Below are 23,701 nucleotides of genomic sequence, written 5' to 3' on the forward strand. Positions count from 1 at the left end.
TATTTGAGGTGCCAGAGCCTGATGAAATCTGGTACTTCTCATAAATCATGGTGTTGGACAGGACCTTGTGGGTTGTCTGTTTCAACACTCAGCTCCGGTGGAGGTTGGTCCATTAGGACAAATGGGGCAGTGCCCCACCAACCTCACATCTGTCCTCAGCCAGCCTCCGCCTGCCTGCCTTCTTCCTTACAACCGGTCCAGGGGGTGGCCCTGCCTATCAGCTTCCTCCTTCTCCTTAATGTCTGTGTCGCCCTTAAAGAACTCAGCAGGGAGGAGGATGGGGACAAAACTAGCATGAGTTGGCCCTGCCAGTGATTGGCTCTAACTCCACTTACCAACGGCCTCCCTGCCTTCCACCCTATCAGTCCCAAAGGGCACCAGCCACCTCTGCCCTGCTTGATGTAGTTTCTACAATCCAAGATGCAATTACAAAAGGGACAAGGGACTTTTTTTCAGTGTGACAGCTGCATTCCCTTCTTTGCGACCTTCCAAGGGCCACATGCCGATGGTGGGCGGGGCCAGAGGCTGAAGAGTGTACAGCAGCAAATGTCAATTTTTACCATAGTACAATTGGCTACTTTCTACGCCCACTTGCACACCCCTCTGTCTCCTGTATCCAGGCACACAAGAGGCATTATCAGAGCTCAAGGACATATTCCAGCCAGGCAAAAATTTGGGTTACAAAACAGGGCCAATGTGGGGTGTGGCATAAGGGAGAGTTCAAAGGGCCAGAAAGAGAAGGATGGAGGGCCGTATTTGGCCCCCGGGCTTCAGATTCTCCACCACTGAATTACAGCATTCCTGGCAGATGCAACCTCTGCTAAATTCTCCTAGGAAAAGAGAGTGAACCACCTTCAAATGCAGCCTATTCCATGGTTGAACAACTTATATCATGAGGCAGTTTAGGACCATCGTATAAAGGCAGTTTCCTATGTTCCTGAGTCAGACCATTGGTCCACCTAGGTCAGTACTGCCTGCACTTGACTCTTCAGGGTTTTGGACAGGGAGTCTTAACCCAGCCGTACCTGGAGATGCCATTGGGGGTTGAGCCTGGGACCTTCTGCATACCAAGCAGATGCTCTGCTACTGAGCTATGGCTCCTTCCTTTCACATGTCTCCTAGTGTTTAGCTGCAATTTGCTTCCCTGCAATTTCCACCCACTTGTTCCAGCCGTGCCCTCTGGAGCAACAGAAAATAAGTCTGCTCCTTCTGTATGACATCTCTTCAGGTATTTGAAGACTACGGTCATGCTTCCCCTGAACCGTCTCTTCTCCAGGTTAAACATACCCCACTTCTTTCAACTGTTCCCTTATAGGACCCGGGTTTCCTGACCCCTTGCTGTCCTGGTCACCCCCATCTGAACACAACCCAGTTTGTCCATGTCTGTCTTTTGGTGACCAGAACTGGGCACCATCTCAGGGGCAAACCCAGGAATACATATGGGTGTCTTGGGGTACTGCCTAAGCATTTTATGGGATTGTATGAGAGTCTTCAAAACTTTCCCCTGAATTCAGCTTTGTATTCTCAGAGCCTTGAAAAGACCAAGAGAGGTAGGCTGTACACTTAAGTGTAACCACATTTGCTCATATTCATCTCCCTTTCCAACACTTCTTTGCTAACTGTGATTTGCTGCTTTTACAACCTGCCTTTTTCCAGCTAAATCAAGGATGCATACATAGGTCACCCATACAGCCCCATACCTTCTTAGTTTCAGCAAAGTGGTTGCATCATGTGCCTTCATATCCTACCCTCTGGGTCATCCCCCAGCCTTCATCCTATACATTTTCCTTGTGAGCTCCTCATGGCAGGAACTTTTTTACTCCCAATGTTGATGCTCTAGGAGCACAGTGACACCAATGGAACCGGGCTGGAGATTCCGCACCCCTGCTCTAAACCATGCAATATTTCCACTTCAAGAAATGGAAGACAAATAACCCAGTGGGCGCGAGAGCAGGCAATTCATGGGCCAGGAAATTCTGAACTGAATGGTAGAAAAGTTTTAGATTTACTCAATACACTGCAAGCTTGGTGTGCCCTTGCCCTCACCAAGTGCTGATGGTTCTGTATGTGCGTCTGGAGCTGGATGATGTCGTTCTCCATGCTGGATCCCACTCCTTCCTTCATTCCAACCGTCAGAATATACACGTTTAGCCCCCGGTGGTGCTTTACGCAGTACTCCTCAGAATGCACTGTGTGTGACAAGGTGCTCCAGGAATCTGGTTCACTGGCTCCTTCTCTGAAATTACACACACACAAAAAATCACCACCCACCATCAAACATTAAACCCACAAACTCAAGTTAATGCATGAAGTAGTAGTCTACGGCAGCGATTCCCAACCTTTATGAGTACGGGACCCCTTTGTAAGCTCAAAAAATTGTGTGACCTCCCCATGCTCCAAATAACATATCCCAATATCCCTTTCTATAAAAAGCTCCCCACAGACAGGGAGGTGTTGCTTTCTTTTCTTCATGCAAAGGCCCAATCAAATTGGTATCTCCCTCCCCCCCACACACACATACAAAGTCTGAAGATTTACAGTCCTAACTCCCAACACCAGTGGGTTACAGTGTTGGACTAAGATCCAGGTTCAAATCCCCACCCAGCCATGAAGCCCACTGGGTGACCTTGGGCCAGACACAGTCTCTCACCCTGACCTATCTCACAGGGTTGGTGTAAGGATAAAATGGAAATTGGGGGGACGACTATGTGCACCATGTTGAGCAACTTAGAGGAAAGGTGGGATATAAATGCAATAATAATTAAATACATTTCAGCTGCAGTATGTGGACCCCAGCCTCAGGCAACCTGCTGAGATGATAATGATAATAATAAAGAGAAGCATCAGTGTGGTAGTGGTGGGGACACTAGATTGTGAAGACAAAATGGTGGATAGACTGAGGATGGAGGTTAGTGCTTTTAGGCCTTGGGATGATCACTAGAACTGATAGCTTTGTTAGCATGCACTTGAGGAACGAGAGAGGAGCACAGGACAGATCAGCACATGCACACACACACACACAAACACACCTGCCCCTCCTGCAAGTATCTGCAGGAGTGCATACATTTGGACATGTGGGAGGGGGGAAGCCCTCAAACGCTGCAGCATCTTGGAGAAAGAGTTTGGGGGGGCTGTGTGTAGGTGGAAGAAAGGGGGGATGCTGGCACACACATTTAGCCTCAGAGACAAGGGGCACGCAAGTCCTGAGCTTCCTCACTGCTCACTGGCTCGGTCTGGGCCGACAGCGAGATCTGAGCGGTCTTGCAAATAAGAATAAGAAGGAAAGGCAGTGAATCAGGAGCCAGGAAATGAAGGAAGGCTGGCTGCCAGGAAGAAAGGCGGAAAGCAGCCTTTCCTTGCAGCCTTGCTCTTTTGCTTTGTGAAAAGCCCTCTCCTCTTGTTCAGGGTAAAGACATCAACAGCAGCGGCAGTGCAAGGAGACGGGAGACGGTGATAGTAACCCCTCTTCCTCCTGGTAGCTCCACCCTCAGCCTCCTTTGGCATCTGCTGTGTTTTATAGGCAGATGCCTGCCTTCAGCACACCTGAAACATGCTCTGGTGCTTCAGCAAAAGTCCCCCCCTCTCGTTTGGAGCAAGGGGGAGGTGTTGTCTGAAGCGGCAGTGGGGAGCAGACACTGTCCAGGGAATGAAGACTTTTTAAAAATAAATAAATAAATAATGCATTTCTTTACTGTTCTTGGCCCCCTCTGGATTACTTTGCGGGGGCCCGGGAGTCACAGCCCCCAGGTTGGGAACCACTGTTCTAAGGGATGGGGAATCTCAGGCCTCTGGCCTCTCACAAGGCTAGGTATCCTCTCACCATCCCTGCTTTGCAAAATTTGTATTTTTGCCTAGCTAGAATGTATGATTGAACCCTAAGAACGATTCTTGCTAGCCTGGATGGAGGATAGAGTTGGGGTGAGTGTGTGTGCATACAAGCCTACTGTACAGAGGTAAAATTAACATTCACTGCTCTACCCCACTTTTGCTTCTGGCCCCTCCCACCCCTGTCATGTACTCTCCAGCTACCCCAGAAGGTTGTGTGAAGGCCCTGGGGCTTTAGTCCTCAGACCAAAAGAAGTTCACCACCCCAAGCAAGATTATTAACAGAGCAATTGAAGCATATCTCTCCGGTTCGGTCTAAGCCCATTCTAGCACTGTTCTCTTAGAGGCATCCTATCCAAAGATTGCATAAGTAATTCAAATACAGCCAAAGTAATCCATTAAGTGTGGCAGATGGAGTACTAGACCACAAAGACACTGATTCAGCTATGAAGCTCGCTGGGTAGCCAGTCACATGAACTCAAGCCCAACTTATCTCACAGGGCTTTTCTAAAAATAAAATGGACCAGACAAAGTCATCTAGGTTACCCTGACCTCCTTTGGAGAAAAGCAGGGAAAAAATAATAAATAATCAAAATACTCACCAACACAAAACAAAAATGATTTTATTTAATTAGCCATTGAAACATATTGTTGTCTGTACAAAATTCCTCATGATGCCACCCCCACCCCTGGCATTACTTTCCAGAATCACAACTCCCTCTAACAGTGAACCCATGGTGGTCAGTGCCAACATAAATGGAGTCAAAATGGAGGTATCAGCATGCTCAGGGGAAACCTGAGATTTACAGATGGACAATAAAAAAAAATACAATTAAAAAAAAACCTAACACCAAAAAGACAGTAACCAACAGAATATTGGGTGCCAGTTCAAAACGAGAAACATAAAATAGGGAGAATGGGATGCCTGAAAAGAGTATGGCTGCCTAGCTAGTGCATTGAACAGGAACACTCTGGAGGTGAGAATATTGCAACATGTTGTTCTATTATTATTATTATTATTATTATTATTATTATTATTATTATTATTATTATTATTATTATTATTATTATCACCACCATCATCATCATCACACCCTTTGTCCCAGAAGGAGCCCAGAACAGCAAATAAAATCACTAAATGCACTTTAAAGCATCCTAAAAACAAAAGACTTTAAAACATATTAAAACAAAACATCTTGAAAACATATTTAAAAACATCTTAAAAAGAAACTCCAGCGTGGATGCAGACTGGGATAAGGCCTGTAATTAAAAGAGGAAGGTCTAGGTACGACTTGTGTATGTTTTTAGTATTTCCCCTCTCCCTTTTTTAAAAAATTGAAAGGGATTGGAATTCTACTTGTGCAATCAACTTATAAAGTTATTATCACACAACACTTTTACATGAAGAACTGAACAGAAACAAAGTTAAGTAAAGCACTCCTGTCTTCCCCAATTACCACTGTTGTTACCGGGAGTTCTACAGAATGTTAAGCAATTATTTCCTCGGTAGAACAAATAAAAGATTCAGACAATGTTGGCTATTTAACGACTATTCATTCCAATTTCTTTTCAGGGTGGTTAGACGACATTGCATCAAAGCAAGTGTTATCCCACACTTTGACGCTTTCCTTATTGCAAAAGGTCAGATCTTTTTGGGATGTGGATTTGTTTCGCAAGACCTCCTGTTGAATTTTTATTGCGCAACTTGAATTTGCGGGTATGCAAGTGAACCCCACCCAAAAATAGCTGCAGTCTGCAAGGACCTAAAGAACCAACCAAACCTTGTACACAACCCAAGTCAAGAGGAGTCACATCCACATCACACATTTAAAGCATGTTTAACATACATTTAAACCTCATGGCTTCTCCCAAGAGATCCTGGGAAGTGAAGCACCCTTAACAAACTACAGTTCCCAGGACAGGGAAGCCATGTGCATTAAATGTGCATTAAATGTATGGTGTGGATGTGACCCAAGTGGTTGGCTGTTCACCTGCTCTTCAGATTTCTCTTCCCCCACCCCTCCAATATCCTCCAAGTATACACAAAGCTATTCTCACAGATGAGCAAAAAACACTTCCCTCTGTCAAGAGGACAACACCTTTGCAAGCCAACCTGTTTTGAAATGTTCACATAGGATGCTGTTACAGCAAACAAACAAACAAAAAACCACACACAACAGCTGTCAGTGGGGTTAATGCCACGTGCCAAGCAAAAAGGTGTAGCAGGTATTATGGATTCCAGTTGCTAAAATTGCTCCCATTAAGCGTATTCTTCCTCCAGTGGTGTTCTCATGCCCTCATTAACGCTAAAGTCAAAGTGCTCTTTGGCCACCTGGTGGCTCACAAAAACAGACACAACTCCTTACCCAGTTACTCCTTAACCAGGTTACCTGTGAATTGCTCTGCCAGCTCAACTAGTGCATGGAGTAATATCATTTTGGGATTCTTAATAGACTCCTTTTTCTTCTTTTCTCCTTTTTTTTCCTTTTCCAGTTTTCATTCATGGATATTGATATTTTGGATTATATTATGAATTGCGCTGGTATTTAAAGTTTACTCCTAGTCTGAAGTATCATTGCAAGCTGTATAATTATTTTCAGAGTGTGTTATTATTTTCAATGTACTAATAAATCTATATCTATTATCTATAACAACAAATAAAGTAATTCTTGGATTCTACTGCACTTGATTGAAAAATAAGGAAGGCTAAGTAGAAAACTGAAATATATATAGGGTGTGGACATTCATTAATATTGAAAAAAGAGAGGGGATGTCCCCAGAATGTCAAGGAGGGAAGTTCCAAACTGTATAGATTTGTTTATTTTCTTTAAAAGAGAAAAAAATTCTTCTTAAAATACCCAACGCGTTTCAGCCTTATAACTAGGCTTTCATCAGGGGATTTATGTTGTTGAAATGTTTTATTCAATAGAGTACTTCTCACTTTCACTATGGATGGCTTCCTCTCTTTTTTCGATAAGTAGAAAACTGAGCTGTTAAGCTTTTAGCAGCTTGCGCTGATTGATTTTTGAATGGGAGGACTGACCATCTTCCAGCTCATACCTCTACTACAGAGGTGTAGGACCTTATTCAGCCAAAGGGCCACATTCCCTTCTGGGCAACCTTCTGAGGGCCACATGTCAATGGTGAGTGGGGCCAGAGGCTCAAGTGAGCAGAGCAACAAGTGAACGTTTTACCTCTGTACAGTAGGCTAGATTCTACACACACATCTTTTGTCTATCCCCCATCCAGGCAAGCAAGAGTCATGATCACAGTTCAAGGACACATTCCTGCCAGCCTAAACACCCAAGGAGAGTGAGGAGCAGGGCTGGAGGAGGAAAGAGGTCTGGGGAGTGCGTATGGCAAGGGGAGAGCAAGGGCATTGTTAAAGGAATTGTTACTGAGTGTCCATTTTTCCATTCAAATGGTTTGCACGTGGAAATCTTTCTATTGTGTACAAGCCCTGACATTTGGACTGAGGCGCAAGCGGTTCAAACTAAAAAACTGTCAGCTCTACACTGCGTCAGCAGTGCCGGTGGGGGGGCTGGAAATTCCTGGGTGGTTGGCAGGGAAGCAAAGTCCTTAGCCGGCAGTCTGGTCATAAATCTGCCAGGTCTAGGAGGAGGGGAGCTGATAAGGGCCAGGCTTGTCCGAAGCGTACTTGCCGAGTCAGGAGTCCAGAAGTGAGGTCAGTAGAGGTCCGGGATCAAGTGCCAAGGGGTCAGTCCGAAAGAGGGTGCCAGGAAACTAGGAACACACAAGCCACGCCTGACGTTGCAGTCAGCAACAAGCTGCAGCCAAGGTGTGCCTTATAAACAGCAAGGTTGACAGCAGGTGTCAGCCCTCAGCGTTTGGGCCTTAAGGAGACAGGCCTGCCTCTCTTCTGCCTGACCTTCTGCTGTCTACGTTCTGCAGGTGAGGGGGGAGTATCCTGTTCACTGTCTGTGTCTGGCTGCAGGGACTCTGCTGTATCTGGGGTGCTCTGCAGCTGAGGGGGAGAAGGAGCTGGATTCTCAGGAGGCTCCTCCATGTCTCCTTCTGAGTCTGCTGCTTCTGAGTCTGCTGCTCCTGGGTCTGCTGCTGTTACTCCCGAGTCATCCTCATCTGAGGAGTCCTCTGACGGGGCCATGACAAAAACAATAGGGAGAAACACAGTCTTGCAAACGCATTTACACAAGTTACTAGCCTAGCAAAATTCTTAGTAGCCAGCCCGCCCGCCCACCAGTAAATACATGAATTAAAAAGCAAATTAAAAACTGCTGCTCATGATCCTCGCCCTGCTGCGGCAGAATTCTTAAGAAAGAAGAACAAAGATACAGCAAACCAGACATCACAGTGTATAGGGAGGGAGATTTTGTTTACACTGATTGTTTGAAATAACCCTAAGAATTATTATGTAAAGGGCCTCTGTGTTCTACTGATTCTATTCAATTTCACTAAAATTTTGTACATCTAGTCAGTGTTTCAGTGGCTTCCAATCTGAATTTGTTTTCTCGGTTCATTGATTACATTTTATGTGTCCCTTAGTGTCCACAAGATGTCCAAAAGCTAGGACTGGGTGTCCATTTAGACACACAAAAATGCCTTCAGGACAGTTCCAAGGGCCAGATAGAAAGGTTTGGAGAGCCACATTTGGGCCGTGCACCTGCTCTGCTACCCTGATTGGCTCTGAAGTATTACTCTTCTAATGCACATTACCACATGCATATCTTGGCCTTTTCTGAGAGGGATCGCAAGGATTTGGAGCAGCCACGTCAGTGAGATCTAAACCACATTCACACCATCCATTTATTCCACTATTATTCCACTTTAAATAATTCCTTCCCCCAAGGAATCCTGGGAAGTGTAGTTTGTGAAGGGTGCTGAGGATTCTTCAGAGACCTCTATTCCCCTCACACAGCTATAGTTTCCAGAATTCTCTGGGAAGAGGGACTGACTGTTAAACTGCTCTCGGAATTGTAGGCTGGAGGGGAATAGGGGTCTCCTAACTCTTAGCACCCTTCACAAATTACACTTTCCAGGATCCTTTGGGGGAAGCCATGGCTGTTTAAAAGTGGAATAATAGTGGAATAAATGGATGGCGTGAATGTGGCCCTAAGGAGCGGGCATTTTGCAGCAGTGGCCCTCTGGAACAGGACTGACTAACCTACAGCCCTTCAGATTTTGTTGGACTCTAAACTCTCCCCAGCTGCAGCCAGTGATGGGAGCTGAAGTCCACCAACTTCTGAAGGGCCCCAGGTTAGCCACCCCTGCCCTGGAAACTTCATTGGCCCCCACTTCACCACTGCTTTTTTAAAAAGGAATACAGTAGGGCCCCGCTTTTCGGTTTTCTGCTTTGCAGCGTTCCGCTAATACAGCAGCTTTCAATTAGAGTAAGGCCCCACTCATACGGCGCTTGTTCCACTTTCATGGCGTTTTTCGGCCGTCAGACAACATTCTATTGAATGAGTTCCGCTTTTCGGTGGGTTTCGCTTTTAGGTGGGGGTCTGGAACGTAACCCGCCGTATGAGTGGGGCCCTACTGTGTTATGTTTACTATGTATTCATTTTCACCTCTTTGTTAGAGGCCTGTTCTGCAGGCAAAATGTGGGATATAAAATTTTAAATAAATACAAGAAGGGTCCACACCAATATTTGCCTTGCATGCCTACATCCCAGCTGTCCCTTGCCACTGTTCCGTTGCAATTCCTAACTTGGTCCCAGTTTATACACTGAGTAGAACCAAGACGAAAAAGCTCTTCGTGAACTGATTTCAGGTTATGGGAAGAACAAGTTTGCACGTCTAATGCTCTCCTCCACCCTGCCCCACCCCACCCCCATGAATAAGGCTGTGAACCCACCAAACATTTAAATCACATTCTCCCCTACCACCAAAGAATTCTGGGAACTGCAACTTGTTAAGGGTGCTGGGAATTGTAGTTCTATAAGTGGTAAACTACAGTTTCAAGGATTCCTTGAGGGAGAAAAGTGTTTTAAATTTATGGTGTGTAAGCAGCCTAAAACTCATTGAATGTGGAAAAACAGCAGCATGTTCATTTTCTGCACGCAGGAAATCTGGGGTTCTTTTCTTGGAGGAGAGGGGAGCATTCAACCAGGATCACCTACAGCCTGAAGTGGCACCATCCAGGAAAAGCTTTACCAGATGGATCCTGCTGGAAGCATAAAATACAGACTAAGACCGGGATCACGGTTGAGTAAACACCGTGGAATCCGTTCTGCTAAGAGACCACTGCTACTAGAATGGGCAAGGATTTTCTCTTTTATTCACTGGATGCGAGTCAGACTGAACTTGGCAATCATTTTCTGACTCTGAAATGCAACACCTTGTTGCCTTGCTCGAGAAGTGATTTACAGCTTCACAACCTACCTGGTAACACTTTCAGTTGCAGTTCCTTGCTGCACTTCAGCAACTGCAACAACTGATGAACTGAGACAATACACACATTAAAAATACAAACCAGTCCCCCCAATCCCTGCAAAAAAAAATCCAAGCTTACAGAAAGATGCCCTAGGATTTAAATATACCCCATCAAACTTTTTTTTTAAGGCAGCAAATTAAAGGGGGGAAGGGTGACTCATTCTGGCTCCTTTTATCCCTTAGTACTCCTTTGATGCTGCAAGTGATTAGCTGCACTTAGATTAAGAAGTCTAAAGCTGCTTAGGAAGGTGGTGCTTGGCAGACTGATTTACAAAGTGGAAAGACAGGAGTCAGAAGTAAGAGCAATGAAAGCAACATAGGCAGCAGCCTTATATATGGGGCCTCCTTTCTGCATATGAACCTGCCTGGACTATGAGATCATCCTCCCAAGTTCCTTCTCTGCATGCAACCTCCAAGGGAGGATTCGAAGCTGGTGATGACGAAAAGGGCCTTTTCTGCAGTAGCTCCCCATCTATAGAATGCTCTCCCCAGGGAGGCCTACGTGGCACCAACCTTTTCATCATTTTATCACTGGAAGTTCCAGTTATCTTTTTTTATTATTCTGATGATGTCTTCATTATGTTTATGCTATTTTGTTCTTGTAAATTGGGATTGCCTGTTGTGAGGAGTGATTAATAAATTCAGTAAACTAAACAAACTTATACCAGATCAGACTGTTTGTTCATTTAGTCTAGTATGGTCTCCTCAGACTGGCAGCCACTCTCCAGGGTCTCAGGCAGAGGTTTTCCCCATCACTTCCTATCAGATCCTTCTAACTGGAGATGACATTAATTGAACCTGGAACATTTTGCATGCGAAGTATGTCCTGTCCTCTCCCCTTGACAGCCTTGATTTCATTAGTTAGTACATTTATATCCCACCTTTCCTCCAAGGAACTCAAACTGGCATACATAGTTCTCCCCCTCCCCATTTTATCCTCACAACAACCCTGTGAGGTAGGTTAGGCTAAGAGATGGTGACCAGTCCAAGGTCATCCAGTGAGCTTCATGGCTGAATGGGGATTTGAATCCTGGTCTCCCAAAGTCCTAGTCCAAGACTACAACCACTACAACACACGGTTCAAGGGTTATGAAAAATATTTAGTAGATATGAAGGGTTTCCTTGGCATTGATCTTAGCTAATAAGGGTCCCCTTGATAACTGTAGCCTGACGCCAGTTTGCAAAGCCCAGCAAAGCCCTGGTTATCATTAACCACAGTTAAGGTCAGTGCAGTAGTAACCCTTTACCATGGTTTAAGGCTGTTCAGGGAAGGTCAGTGGAATTTGTGCATGCAAGGAGGACAGCCAGCTACACTAAACCGAACACAAGTCCCAGGGTATGGCCCAAAGATCCACAATGCAACAACCTCACAAAGCTAAGCAAGTATGCGTCTGGTCAGGGCCTGAATGGGAGATCATTCAGGAACCCCTTGTGCATCATCCTGGAATATAAATCTAGTAAATTTAACACTCAGAAAGTCATCCTTACTCTGTCAGGAGTTGATGCAGCTTCTGATAGCCCCTCTCCAAGGCTAAGCTCACAGGAGTGGCTCCTTCACGGTTAGGGATACAGAGGGCTCCTCTTCCACCTGGCTGCTGCAAGAGGAACCAAGTCAGCCGTAGCAGTCCAAGCCTTACTGCAAAATGCATCAATGTCTCCCGGGGAACATTCTCTGAGAGGGGTGGGGGGGGGAAACAGAAGGAAAGAAGAAGTGTTTAGCCTGCTGGATAAGATTTATCATCATCTCTAGAAACTTCGATTACATTAGGAGGTGGAATGAGTGCACATTTACACTCTCTCCCTATCACACCACACACACACCCCAAAAGAGCTGCAAGGCTAGTGTTAAAAACGAAAGCGTCATTGTGAGTCAAGAGGAGCTAATAATGAATTCACTTGGAAACCATGTCACAGAGAGCTTATTGGCTCATACTCAGAAGCTACTTATCATCTGGTCTGATTCAAGGTGTTGACATTCATATATAAAGCTCCACATGACCTGAAAGCATGCCTTTCATGCTACATGCCAACCTTAGACTTAAAATCTGCCAGAGTCTCTGCTCATGGTTCCAATGGCTGGCACAGCAGGCAAGATGGTGACATGAGACAGGGCACTGACAGTGGTGGCACCCTGTTTATGCAATCAACATTCAACATCCCTCCACATTGGCTGTATTTAGACAACAGGTAAAACATATTTATTTGTCCAGGCCTTTGGAACTTGATGGTGCTCATGCTGGCTGGAGTTGAGAGTGTTGCTGTTTTTAAAATGGGTGTACAGTTTCGTTTCATTTTGTTTTATACATTACATTATTATTTTTTATGTTGTGTTGTAAACTGCCCAGTGCCCTGATTTGAAGGAGGACCGGAGTATAAAAACTCTGAAACAAACTCACTCATTGATCTCTTCCTTTCTATGAATTATATTCGTCATTGTTCTTTTTATTCCACTTCTCTGCCCCAGTACCTCCCCGCAAAGAAGTGAACATATCAAAATACCATAAACACAAAGAAACAATGAAGCAGTAATTTACATCTTCCAATAAAACAGCCTCCAGTACAGTATCCTAAAAAGCAGCGTGGCAAGCAATAGTCTTTACTCTCTGGCTGATTTGCACACACTAAGCTAAACAATAGCTTTGTGCAAGCACACAAGAGTGCAGGCTCCCAGAGAGGAGACAGCAGCCATTTAACTCCTCTTCAGTTGTTACACCACATGAGCTAAGCCATAGCTTGGCTTAATGTGTCACCTGAACCCAGCGGTTTAGATCTCTCCAGGCTAACCATGGGTCATAAACCAGTTCACCATGGCACAGCAGCAGTACAATCAGTGAGGAGCAACGTGGATGTGATCTCCTTCCCAGGAGCCTTCACATTTGTGATAAGCTATGGCTTGTGCAAATCAGGCTCCTGTCAACAGGGCAGGGAAGGGAATTCTAGGGTGCCACTGTGCAAAAAGGCCATGTCCACATACTCAACAATCTGATCTCAGAAAAAAGGCTAATCCATCTCCTTATCCAAAACAGGACCACTTGTCCATCAGGTACCCATAGGCCAGCTGCTCACTGAGGTGGCAAACCTGTATTTAGCCTACAAACTGCCAACATCACATAATTCCATTTCACCTCCATCCAGAGAAGTAGCATGTCAAGGAAAAGGGTTTAAGCCTTGCCCTTCTTCCTGACATGCTATATTTCTATCTGCAATGATGTTTTTGCATGGAGGGGAGCATTCATTCATGCCAAGCTCTGACGGCCAACTGACATGGGGCAGCCCAGCCTGGGAGAGAACCCAGTCTGGAACCCAGGAGAGCCGCTGTCAGACAGTGAGACAATACTGGGTTAGAGGGACCAATGGTCTGACTCAGTATGAGGCAGCTTTCTGTGTTGTATGTTAGACAAAGAAGCCTGGATGATCACATTTAGGCCCCATGCCTGAGGTTCCCCATCCCTGCTCTAAGTCTACATATGGCTTCTAAGTCTATGTACAACTTCTTCAATCAGCGAGGGATGCAATTTACAGCTAAATGCTACCAAGAATTGTCCTATTCCTAAATCAATTTGGTAGCTAAGAAAGTTTCTATTTTCTACACCACCTTAAAAGAAAAGTTGGCTTACTGCCTTCATTAGCAGCCTCTCTCTCTTATATCCCACTTCAAATAAATCAGGATTTTGGCGCTGCTGAAATGCAACACGCGACTCAAACGTACAGGATTCTCCCAGGACATAGTAACAACACCAGGCAGAAAACATGCCAGAGACACAAGAGAGCAGTCCAAAATTCTCTCATATAAAGGAAATGCAAAACTTATAGACAAAAGGATGTTGGTGTTTGTTTGCAATAAGGGTTAATCTGCAGAGCAGCTTTAAAAGTAAATAAGACTGGCTGCATTTGTATTTTTTTTAATACTGCACTTTGCAGAATACTATAGAAGCACCTCTCTGCACAAAGCAGCATTATTTAAGGACACAGAGACACCTTGACTTCCACAGCAGCTTACAAAAATCAGGGTCTTGCAATCCAAAAGGCACAACACGAAAGAGAAAAAGGAGAGGGCAAAGGAGTTCAGGCAATTCTTATAATGACTAGCTGGAATGGAAACAATTCAGGAGGCCAGGTAAAACAGCCATCATGAGGTGACAGATGAGAGAGAACCAAAAAGCATCTAGTCTCTCAGCAGAAGTGACTCAACCAGGTCTGCTTCTTTCCTCTCCCTCTGTTCTGCATTACAACACACTTTGCTACTTTGGTAAAATCAAATCTGAGGTTCAAACAGCAGTCACTAGTGCTTGGAATACATCACAATAGACCCTTCTTTAAGTGGAATTTTTTATCCCAGTTAGTATCTGTATTAGATTAAAAAAAAAATCATATATGTGTTGTTTTGTGTGTGTTTGTACACAATTGTTCTATGTGTGTTTTTATTGTATGGCAAATCACTTTAAGATGCTTCATGATGGTAAGCAAATTTTATTATTATTATTATTATTAGCAAAAGCCAGAATTCACTCCATTCAATTAAATACCCCATGTAGCCAAGAAGTCTGCATGCTTCTTTTACTCACAAAGACTAAGACAAATCAATGCTTTGTCAGTCTGTAGCCAACTTGAAAGAACTCACCTACACCACGTGGCATGCAACATACAACATTCATCATCTCTGCATTTACAGTTCCTACAGCCATTTGTTATTAATAATAGTAGCCTTATAAATGATGCTGGCTTCTACTGCTGTGTAGCGCTACAGAGCACAGCTGCAGCAGTTCAATCAGGCAAAGAAATCTGGAAGAGCACCCTGAGTGATAATGGTACTGATTTATGAGTTTATAGAACAGGTTGGCTACGAGACCCACACAACAGGCTTACAGTGAGGAACTCCAGCTCATCTAACTGGAGTCAATGAACTACCTCAAGCCTAAAGGTATAAGCCAGGACCACTTTGCTAAACGAGCAAATAAAGAATAGAAATCCTGTGTTCATTTCTGTGAACTGTAAAAACTATGCAAAAAATGCAAAAAAATTACTCTGATTCTTACTGTTTTCTATCATCTTGAGGGAGAAGGGAGTGGGGGAGAAACACAAGAAACTAAATAAAGGAACAAAGACCTAAACCTTTTTAACCTGAACATTTGAATATAAGAAGCTCCATCATTCTTGTATTAGGAAACTCTGGGTGAATCTGGGGGGTTGGGGTGGGGATGTTACTTATCTTACTTACCTCGGTTGAACTCATCTCTGCTAGAACTTACATTACTCCTCTACTGGGGGATATTGTTAGTTGTTATGTATCAATGTTTTCAAAAGAAACCTGGGTCTCTAACATGGTGCCCTCCAGATGTTGTCAGACTCCAATTCCCATCAGTCCCGGACAGCATGGCCAATGGTTAGGGATGATGGGAGCTGTAGTCCCAACAACATCTGGAAGGCACCACATGTCAGGTACCCTTGAATTAACCATTGGAAATCTTGTCCAGCCTCTCTGCTAGCTTCTGAGCTTTCACATGACATTACTTATCACAGCCTTGTGTTTAAACTAGGGATGGGATCTGCATTTTGGTGCCGGTTCAATGTTTGCTCTGTCAAACTTCCTTCCAGTATCGCTTCGTAAGGGATCAACATTCGTTATTTGCAATAAATACCGATTTGTTTTTTTCCCCGCAAAAATATTGTTATCCACATCAATATTTTAAGAAATATCATTTTTATAGATTTTTTAAAAATATTGATATTTTCCTCAAATATCAATATTAATATTTATATTTTGAGGGAAATACTGATATTAATGTTGATTGTTCTGAGGCAATTATTTTTTTAAAATCCACTTCAGCCAGGGAAAACCGCTAGAAAAGAACCGGATATGCAAGGACAAAAAAAGCAAACAAATAGGAAATCCTGTGTTAAATTCAAATTTTGCAAAATTCAAGCACATCCCTAGATTAAAAGCTACACTGGTAGCAATTGCTGAGAAGAAATGTTATACAGGCAAGTGGATGGATGGAGCACTTTGCCTGTCATCTGCGCCCTGCACAGAAATCCAGAAGTTTCCTACAGGAGGGACCGAGCCCCCAGGAGCCCAGAAATTATTATATTTTTGCAGATTAGTAACTTTTGCAGGTTTATTCACAAGGCTGACTGACCTACTTCCAAGTATAACCTCACAACCATGAGGTCTAGAAGACGCTTGCAGCTGAGATTAAGACGCTTGCAGATAAGATTAACAGGAAGCCAGACACCTCCTCCAATAGAGGTACAACAAAATCCAGACATCCAGTGGAGGAGCTGACCCACCAGCCTCAGTCTGCCCTCAGCCAGACCCCACCTGCCTGTCTTACTTACAACCAGTTGAGGGGATGAGACTGTCTATCAGCCTCCTCCTCCAGTGTTATCCTTGTAGAGCTCAGCAGGGAGGAGGATGGGGACAAAAGCAGAATTAGTTGGCTCTGCCTGTCGTTGACTGGCTCTGCCTACTGTTGGTCTCTCTGCCTTCCACCCTACCAGGCCCAATGGGCACTAGTCAACACTGCAGACACCAGGTTGACAGTGACAGTGGGGAGGGAGGGAAGAGAGAGAGAGAGATTGGACCTAATGACCAACTTCTGGGTTGCTGTCAAAGTCTAGAAGAACGTATCTCCTCCTAGTTGCCTCCTGGAACATCTCACCAGCTCCTACATTTTGTAAACATTTTGGCAAACACATGGTTAAAATACAAGGTGCTGGTTTCACTGCTCTGAGTCACATAGAATTTGCAGTGTGACTCAAAGCGCTTGGCTCCTTTGTAAACCTAACCTGTGCTCAAGAGGCAAAAAAGGTTCCTGGATCCCTGGTACCCCTCCCCAAGCATATCTGAATAAAGCCTTGGCAAGCAGCCAGGGCAGCCTCACCCTGATAAGATGCATACAACGAGCCAACACCTCATGCATTTGGGAGCAGATCTTAAACACACCTGGAACTGTTCAGAGAAACGAAGGTAATTGATCTTGTTCAGAGACAATATTAATTAAAAGACAACAGGGGGGAGATAAAGTGAGAACACCTGCCTTTTGGACAGATGGGACATTTGTCCCTTGGCATAAGCCCAAAAGGAGATGCTCTGCAGCTGAATGCTAAGGCCATGAAGTAAAGCATACAAATCGTCTTATACCATTATTTGCCCAGTATTGCCTACTCTGCCTGACAGAGGCTCTCTGCAGGGTCTCGAGTGGAGGTCTTTACTCAGGAATGGGGAACAATTTTCTGCCAAAGGGCCCCATTTTCTTTTAGACAACCTTCCAGGGGCCACATGCCAGTGGAGGGCCGGGCCAGAGGCAAAAGGGGCACAGTAACAAAGGTGTAATTTACTGTTGTAACTAGGCCAGTTTCTATGAATATCCCCCTCTATCCAGACAAGCAAGCAGCACTATCAGAATTCAAGGATGCATCCCAGGCAAGGAAAAACACCCAAGGAGTATGCAAAGCAGGGCTGGTAAAGGGTGTGGCCTCGGGAGAGGGCGTGATGTGGAGAGAATCCCAGGGGCCAGATACAGAGGCCTGAAGGGCTGCATTTGGCCCCCCGGGGCCTTCTGCATGCAAAGCATGTGCATCATCACTGAGCACCCCTTCCTCTGAAGCAGCAGCAATTCTCCCTGGATAGAGCTGGAAGAGCTAGATGGCTCTTTCACGAAAAAGGCTTGCAAGGCACAAAAACCCCATTTTCACATCTGATCCACAGGCTCATTCGACAAGCAGTTAGGAAGCAGCAGCATGCCTCATGGTCCTGCCTCTTGTGCTTGTCCACTGGCTTCATTCCCTACCACCACACAATCAACAGGAACAGTGTGCAAGGGGTTCCTTATGCCCCTAGGCTTCAGATCCACAGCCCTAATATGCATGGCTGCCAGGCACATGGAAGAGTCCATGCACATGCCGTTGTTCACACTTGGAGTCAAGCTTCACACACTGGGGCAGGGAAGGAGAACTGGAGCAATCCCACTCAAGCATATGTTGACTGAACACAAAGGAGGGATGGTGAGAAAAGGGCTGAAGCGGGGTTCAAGAAGGATGTGGGCTCCCTCAGGTGCACAACAAAAAGGCCAAGTGAAGCATATCCCCTTTATCAGTTGATGTCTAATGCAGCCCTTCAGCTACTTGTCTTGTTTTAGGCTTTAAACCTTTGACACTCCAATCACTGGAAAGCTAATACAGGATCTAAACGTAAATGTACTGCCTTCAAGTCGATTCCGACTTATGGCGACCCTATGAATAGGGTTTTCATGAGGCTGAGAGGTAATGACTGGCGCAAGGTCACCCAGTGAGCTTCATGGCTGTGTGGGGATTCCAACCCTGGACTCTCAGGTCGTAGTCCAACACCTTAACCACTACACCACACTGGCTGTCCAATACAGGATCTATTGAGAGGGAAAAGAGAGATCTTCCTTTAAACGCTTCTTCTTCCATATCCTGCCTCTGTCAGCAACTGCTAAAAAGGGCTGGAGCTCAGTGGTAGGGCATCTGCCTTGCATGCAAAAGGACCCAGGTTTAATATCTGGCATTTCCAGCCAGAACTGAGAACGTCCCCCATCTGAAACCATAGAGAGCCACTGCCAGTTGGTGTAGACAATACTCAGCTAGATGGACCACTGTCTGACTCAAAATAAGGTAGCTTCCTATGCTACTATGTGACTCTGGAGCTATTTCACCTGCCGGAACTGCAGATGGTGACTTTCTACATGAATAAGTCCTTTTCAGAACCCAAGGATAAAGAAAACCAGAGGCGCAGAATCCCCTTTCTGGTAACATTTAACTCTGGGATTAATGTCCAAAATCCTCTCTAAATCTCAGGAACCAGCGTTGATCCTTTTGATGGCTCTTTTCCAACCTTTCCAGTTATGTATCAACATAACCTTAGCAGTTTTCTTCACTTTCTCAACAAGCTAGTTCGGATCACCAGGCGAGTCTTTTTCCAATGCCATCAGCTTAATCTATAGCAAACGCGACTCTTCCACAAAAACTCTACGCGCCATTCTCCATGTACCTATTTTCCCCCTCATAGGGCTTCAAAAAGGTCCCCAAAGGGATTTTCTTCATCCTTCCTTATGCTATTTCTGCTCTTCATGCCACTCTCCTACAGTAGGCCCCAAGGCGTACACTTCTACAACAACCTTTTTAAAAAGGATTATCTTACCATTAATAATACTTATATCCTGCTATTCTGGTAAATGAGTACTCAGAACAGCTTCCAAAAAAAGAGAAATACAATGTTAAAAAGCATATAATACTAAAAACTACAAATGAGAATGGTCATCATTAAACATAGCAGCTATTAAAAAGAAAAAGAAAGTAACCAGTGTTAATGTTTCCAACACACCGCTTGGAGGCACAGGATTTTTTTCCGGGGGGAGGGGGAGGATGAAACAATGAAAGGGAAAAATTAAGAGTGCCTGAACATTTTGCCTCTTATCTCAGGTTTTTTGAATGCTAGAAATTTAGAAGTGAATCTCTCTCTCTCTCTCTCTCTCTCATATATATATATATATATATATGAATACATAAATATATAAATACATACACACACCATTAACTCATATAGAAAACATCTAAGCGGTGTACATCAAATATAAGACCATAATAAATATAAGAAAAACATAAAAGAAAAACGTCATAAAGAACTGGACAATCATATAACATTCATCCAACTGAAAAAGCTGTCGTCACAAGAAAGTCTTCAAAAGACATCTAAAAATAAGAAGTGAGAATGCTTGGAAAATTTCCATCAGCAGGGCACTCCACATTGGCGGATGAACTTGATTTCTCATAGAGATGGTTAATAGCATCCCTCCAGCAGTTCTCAGTGATCAATCTGGGATATAAGGGCTCAGTAAGTCCTTAAATTATCCTGGACTGCAGTTATTAAGAGCTTTGTACATTCATTGAATCTAGCCATTAATTTATTGTTTCAAATAGTCACACAAAATATATTACCACCATTAAAAAAAACCTTGTAAAATACATACAGTCTAAAACATTATTGTTGTTTGAAATGCTTACACACAGTAAACTAACTCCATTTGAAAAAAATAAACCTTGTGAAATGTATGAAGTCTAAAATCTTGCATTGTTTACCACCGATTCATTTTAAACTCAAGGTGACCTATTAATATTTCTAAGGTAGCTGTTCCTCATTTCATTAAGTTCCAAGGATGCTTAATTTCCACATGCCTTCTTTTTTCACTGAAAGATACACTTAATCAAGTGTCAGTTCTACTCAGAACAGACCCACTGAAAATTAACGCACCTATATTAGTCACATCCATCAATTCCAATGGGTCTAGTCTGAGCAGGACTGATTGAGGATAAAGCCCATTCTCTGTACTTTTAAGGAAAGCTGAGAATTGGGGCTGGGGGTGAGTGGAAATGGTTCCAAGTATCTTTGAAGTAAAGGCCCCTTGGATCTCTTGAATTTATTTTATTACAGAGGCATTGTGGAAATTACGCATCCTTGGAACTTAATGAAATGAGGAACAGCTACTGTGATATCACTGATAAAACATCTGCACTGGCTGCCCATCCACTTACCGAGCCAATTTCAAGGTCCTTGTATTAATTTACAAAGCCCTGAACAACTTAGGTCCAAGTATCTTAGGGACAGCCTGAACCCTTATATCCCAGCTCGATCACTGAAATCATCTGCAGGAGCAGCTTTGGTCATTCCCAAGTTGGAGAGGCTCATTTAATATCAATGCGAAGTTCAGCCTTCAGTGTCATCAGCCCAGTTCTCTGGAATGCTCTGCCAACAGAGATTCAGCGGGTTCCTTTTGTTTTAACTTTTACACACCTGCTGAAAACCTTTCTGTGCCACCAGGCTTATGTAGGTAATTAACATGTCTTTTTGCAGTAGTTGACCTTGATATTACTGTATTTTTAAATAGTTTTCATTGTACACTTTATTGTTGTAAACTGCTTTGATTTTTTTTAAAAAATGAAACAGCAGTATACAAATATGTGAATAAATAAATAAACTCCCTACCTGAATTGAGTGCACTCTCCTAAACATGTCCTGGAATGTTCTGCAACACACAGGGGTCCCACGGCAAACCTACAGGGGCTCTTTGGCAGATGAATCAATGTAGAGTTTCCAGGAAGTTGGAGGTATGTGGGAAAGAGCTGTGGCTCTGTTTTACACACAAAGGTCCATGGCCAAGTTTGCTGACAATACTTAATTGTTCAGGGTTGTTAAAACAAAAAGGGATTGCGAAGAGCTCCAAAAAAACCTCTCCAAACTGAGTGAATGGGCGGAAAAATGGCAAATGCAATTCAATATAAAGAAGTGTAAAATTATGCATATTGGAGCAAAAAATCTGAATTTCACATATACGCTCATGAGGTCTGAACTGGCAGTGACCAATCAGGAGAGAGACCTCGGGGTTGTAGTGGACAGCACGATGAAAATGTCGACCCAGTGTGCGGCAGCTGTGAAAAAGGCAAATTCCATGCTAGGGATAATTAGGAAAGGTATTGAAAATAAAACAGCCGATATCATAATGCCATTGTATAAGTCTATGGTGCAACCGCATTTGGAATACTGTGTACAGTTCTGGTCGCCTCATCTCAAAAAGGATATTATAGTGTTGGAAAAGGTTCAGAAGAGGGCAACCAGAATGATCACGGGGATGAGGAAAGGTTGCAGCATTTGGGGCTTTTTAGTTTAGAGAAAAGGCGGGTCAGAGGAGACATGATAGAAGTGTATAAAATTATGCATGGCATTGAGAAAGTGGTAGAGAAAAGTTTTTCTCCCTCTCTCATAATACTAGAACTCGTGGACATACAAAGAAGCTGAATGTTGGAAGATTCAGGAAAAGACAAAAGGAAGTACTTCTTTACTCAGCGCATAGTCAAACTATGGAATTTGCTCCCGCAAGACGCAGTAATGGCCACCAGCTTGGATGGCTTTAAAAGAAGGTTAGACTAATTCATGGAGGACAGGGCTATCAATGGCTACTAGCCGTGATGGCTGTGCTCTGCCACCCTAGTCAGAGGCAGCATGCTTCTGAAAACCAGTTGCCGGAAGCCTCAGGAGGGGAGAGTGTTCTTGCACTCGGGTCCTGCTTGCGGGCTTCCCCCAGGCACCTGGTTGGCCACTGTGAGAACAGGATGCTGGACTAGATGGGCCACTGGCCTGATCCAGCAGGCTCTTCTTATGTTCAGTCTCCGGCACCTCCAGGTAAGGCTGGGGAAAGACTGCTGCCTGAAACCCTGGTGAGCAGCTGCCAGTCAGTGTAAACAAAACTGAGCTAAATGGACCATAGGTCTGACTCAGCATGAGGCTGCTTCCTATCTTCCTCGGTTTGAGAAACCACTGAGCTATATACAATGAGAGGATGTGGAAAGCACATGGTGGCAGATTATGCAGTGCAAGCACATAATGGCATGCACAGTGGCCAAGTTTCAATTTCAAGAAGCCCACTGAATGCAAACATTGTGACCACTTGGGAACAAATGTTGGTTCAACAGCTGCCACTTCCCCTCTGTTTTCTTTGTTTAAAGAAAGAACAAATGGTGGTTACTATACAATAATCTGTGAGCAGCAGTCACAGAAAGAAAAGGGGGGGGGGAAGACAGCCAGCAAATAATCAATCAGCATTTAAGAGTATCCCCTACTAGTCTGAAGATTCCCTACATCTTCCAAAGGAAACGAAAATTGCATTGAAAGCAGTACAAATAAAGGTCACAATCCCATTAATCCCTAAAACCATTTCCCACGAATTATAAAAAGAAGCAACTGAACGGAACTATTTACAGGAAACCTGGAGTAAAAGCCGAAACAAGAGGGTTTTGTAAAAAAAATCAAAGTCACCTTCAGATATTTATGTCTGAAACATACTTCAATTTATTATTGTTGTTGTTGTTATTGTTGTTGTTATTGTTATTATTGTTGTTATTATTTAATTTATTTCCCACCCTTCATCAGAAGGTTCAAGGGTGGCTCACAACATAAAACATTAAGAACAGTTAAAAAAACAAATTATATTCACAAGTAGAGTGGGTCCTAAAATATATATATCAAGTGTTAAAGACCAGGGTAAAGACGTGTGTCTCAGCATAGAAGGAAAACTTTACAATGAAAGTGCCAGATGCACCTCTGTCGGGAGGGAACTCCACAACTGAGTGGCCACCACAGAGAATGCCCTCTCCAGGGCCACCACCACCTCAGGCTTCTGAGGGCAGTGGAACCCCTATGCTGATGTCAACACCCACAAGAGTCTGCAGGGAAGGAAGCGGTCTTTCAGATTTAGATTTTATATTTCAAAACTGTTTTTTAATTCAGTTCTGTTATATTTAGTAACATGGGTGTCAGCTTTACTTCTCCTGACTGTCCAGTTACTATTTATTGGGGGTGCAATAATTTCACGTATCGCATATTTTACTGAAGAAAGGAGATTGATATTTATTTGTTGTAATTATTATTCATTATTGATATTATTAGTTT

The 23,701-nt window shown here is 43.8% G+C and overlaps 1 protein-coding gene across 5 annotated transcripts in view; it reads right to left on the reverse strand.

Moving 5' to 3' along the window:
• The window catches only part of AKAP13 (A-kinase anchoring protein 13), a 333,500-nt gene that overhangs the window by 159,285 nt on the left and 150,514 nt on the right, over positions 1 to 23,701 (reverse strand). For all 5 annotated transcript variants that reach the window (XM_061595982.1, XM_061595984.1, XM_061595983.1 and 2 more), the window contains exons 6-7: positions 11,728 to 11,911; positions 2,047 to 2,236 (exon numbers count right to left, since the gene is read on the reverse strand). In XM_061595982.1, the coding sequence (XP_061451966.1) occupies positions 2,047 to 2,236; positions 11,728 to 11,911 (374 nt within the window). The remainder of the gene's footprint in view (positions 1 to 2,046; positions 2,237 to 11,727; positions 11,912 to 23,701) is intronic.

The sequence above is a fragment of the Rhineura floridana genome, chromosome 14, assembly GCF_030035675.1.
Source record: "Rhineura floridana isolate rRhiFlo1 chromosome 14, rRhiFlo1.hap2, whole genome shotgun sequence".
Taxonomy (NCBI): Eukaryota; Metazoa; Chordata; class Lepidosauria; order Squamata; family Rhineuridae; genus Rhineura; species Rhineura floridana.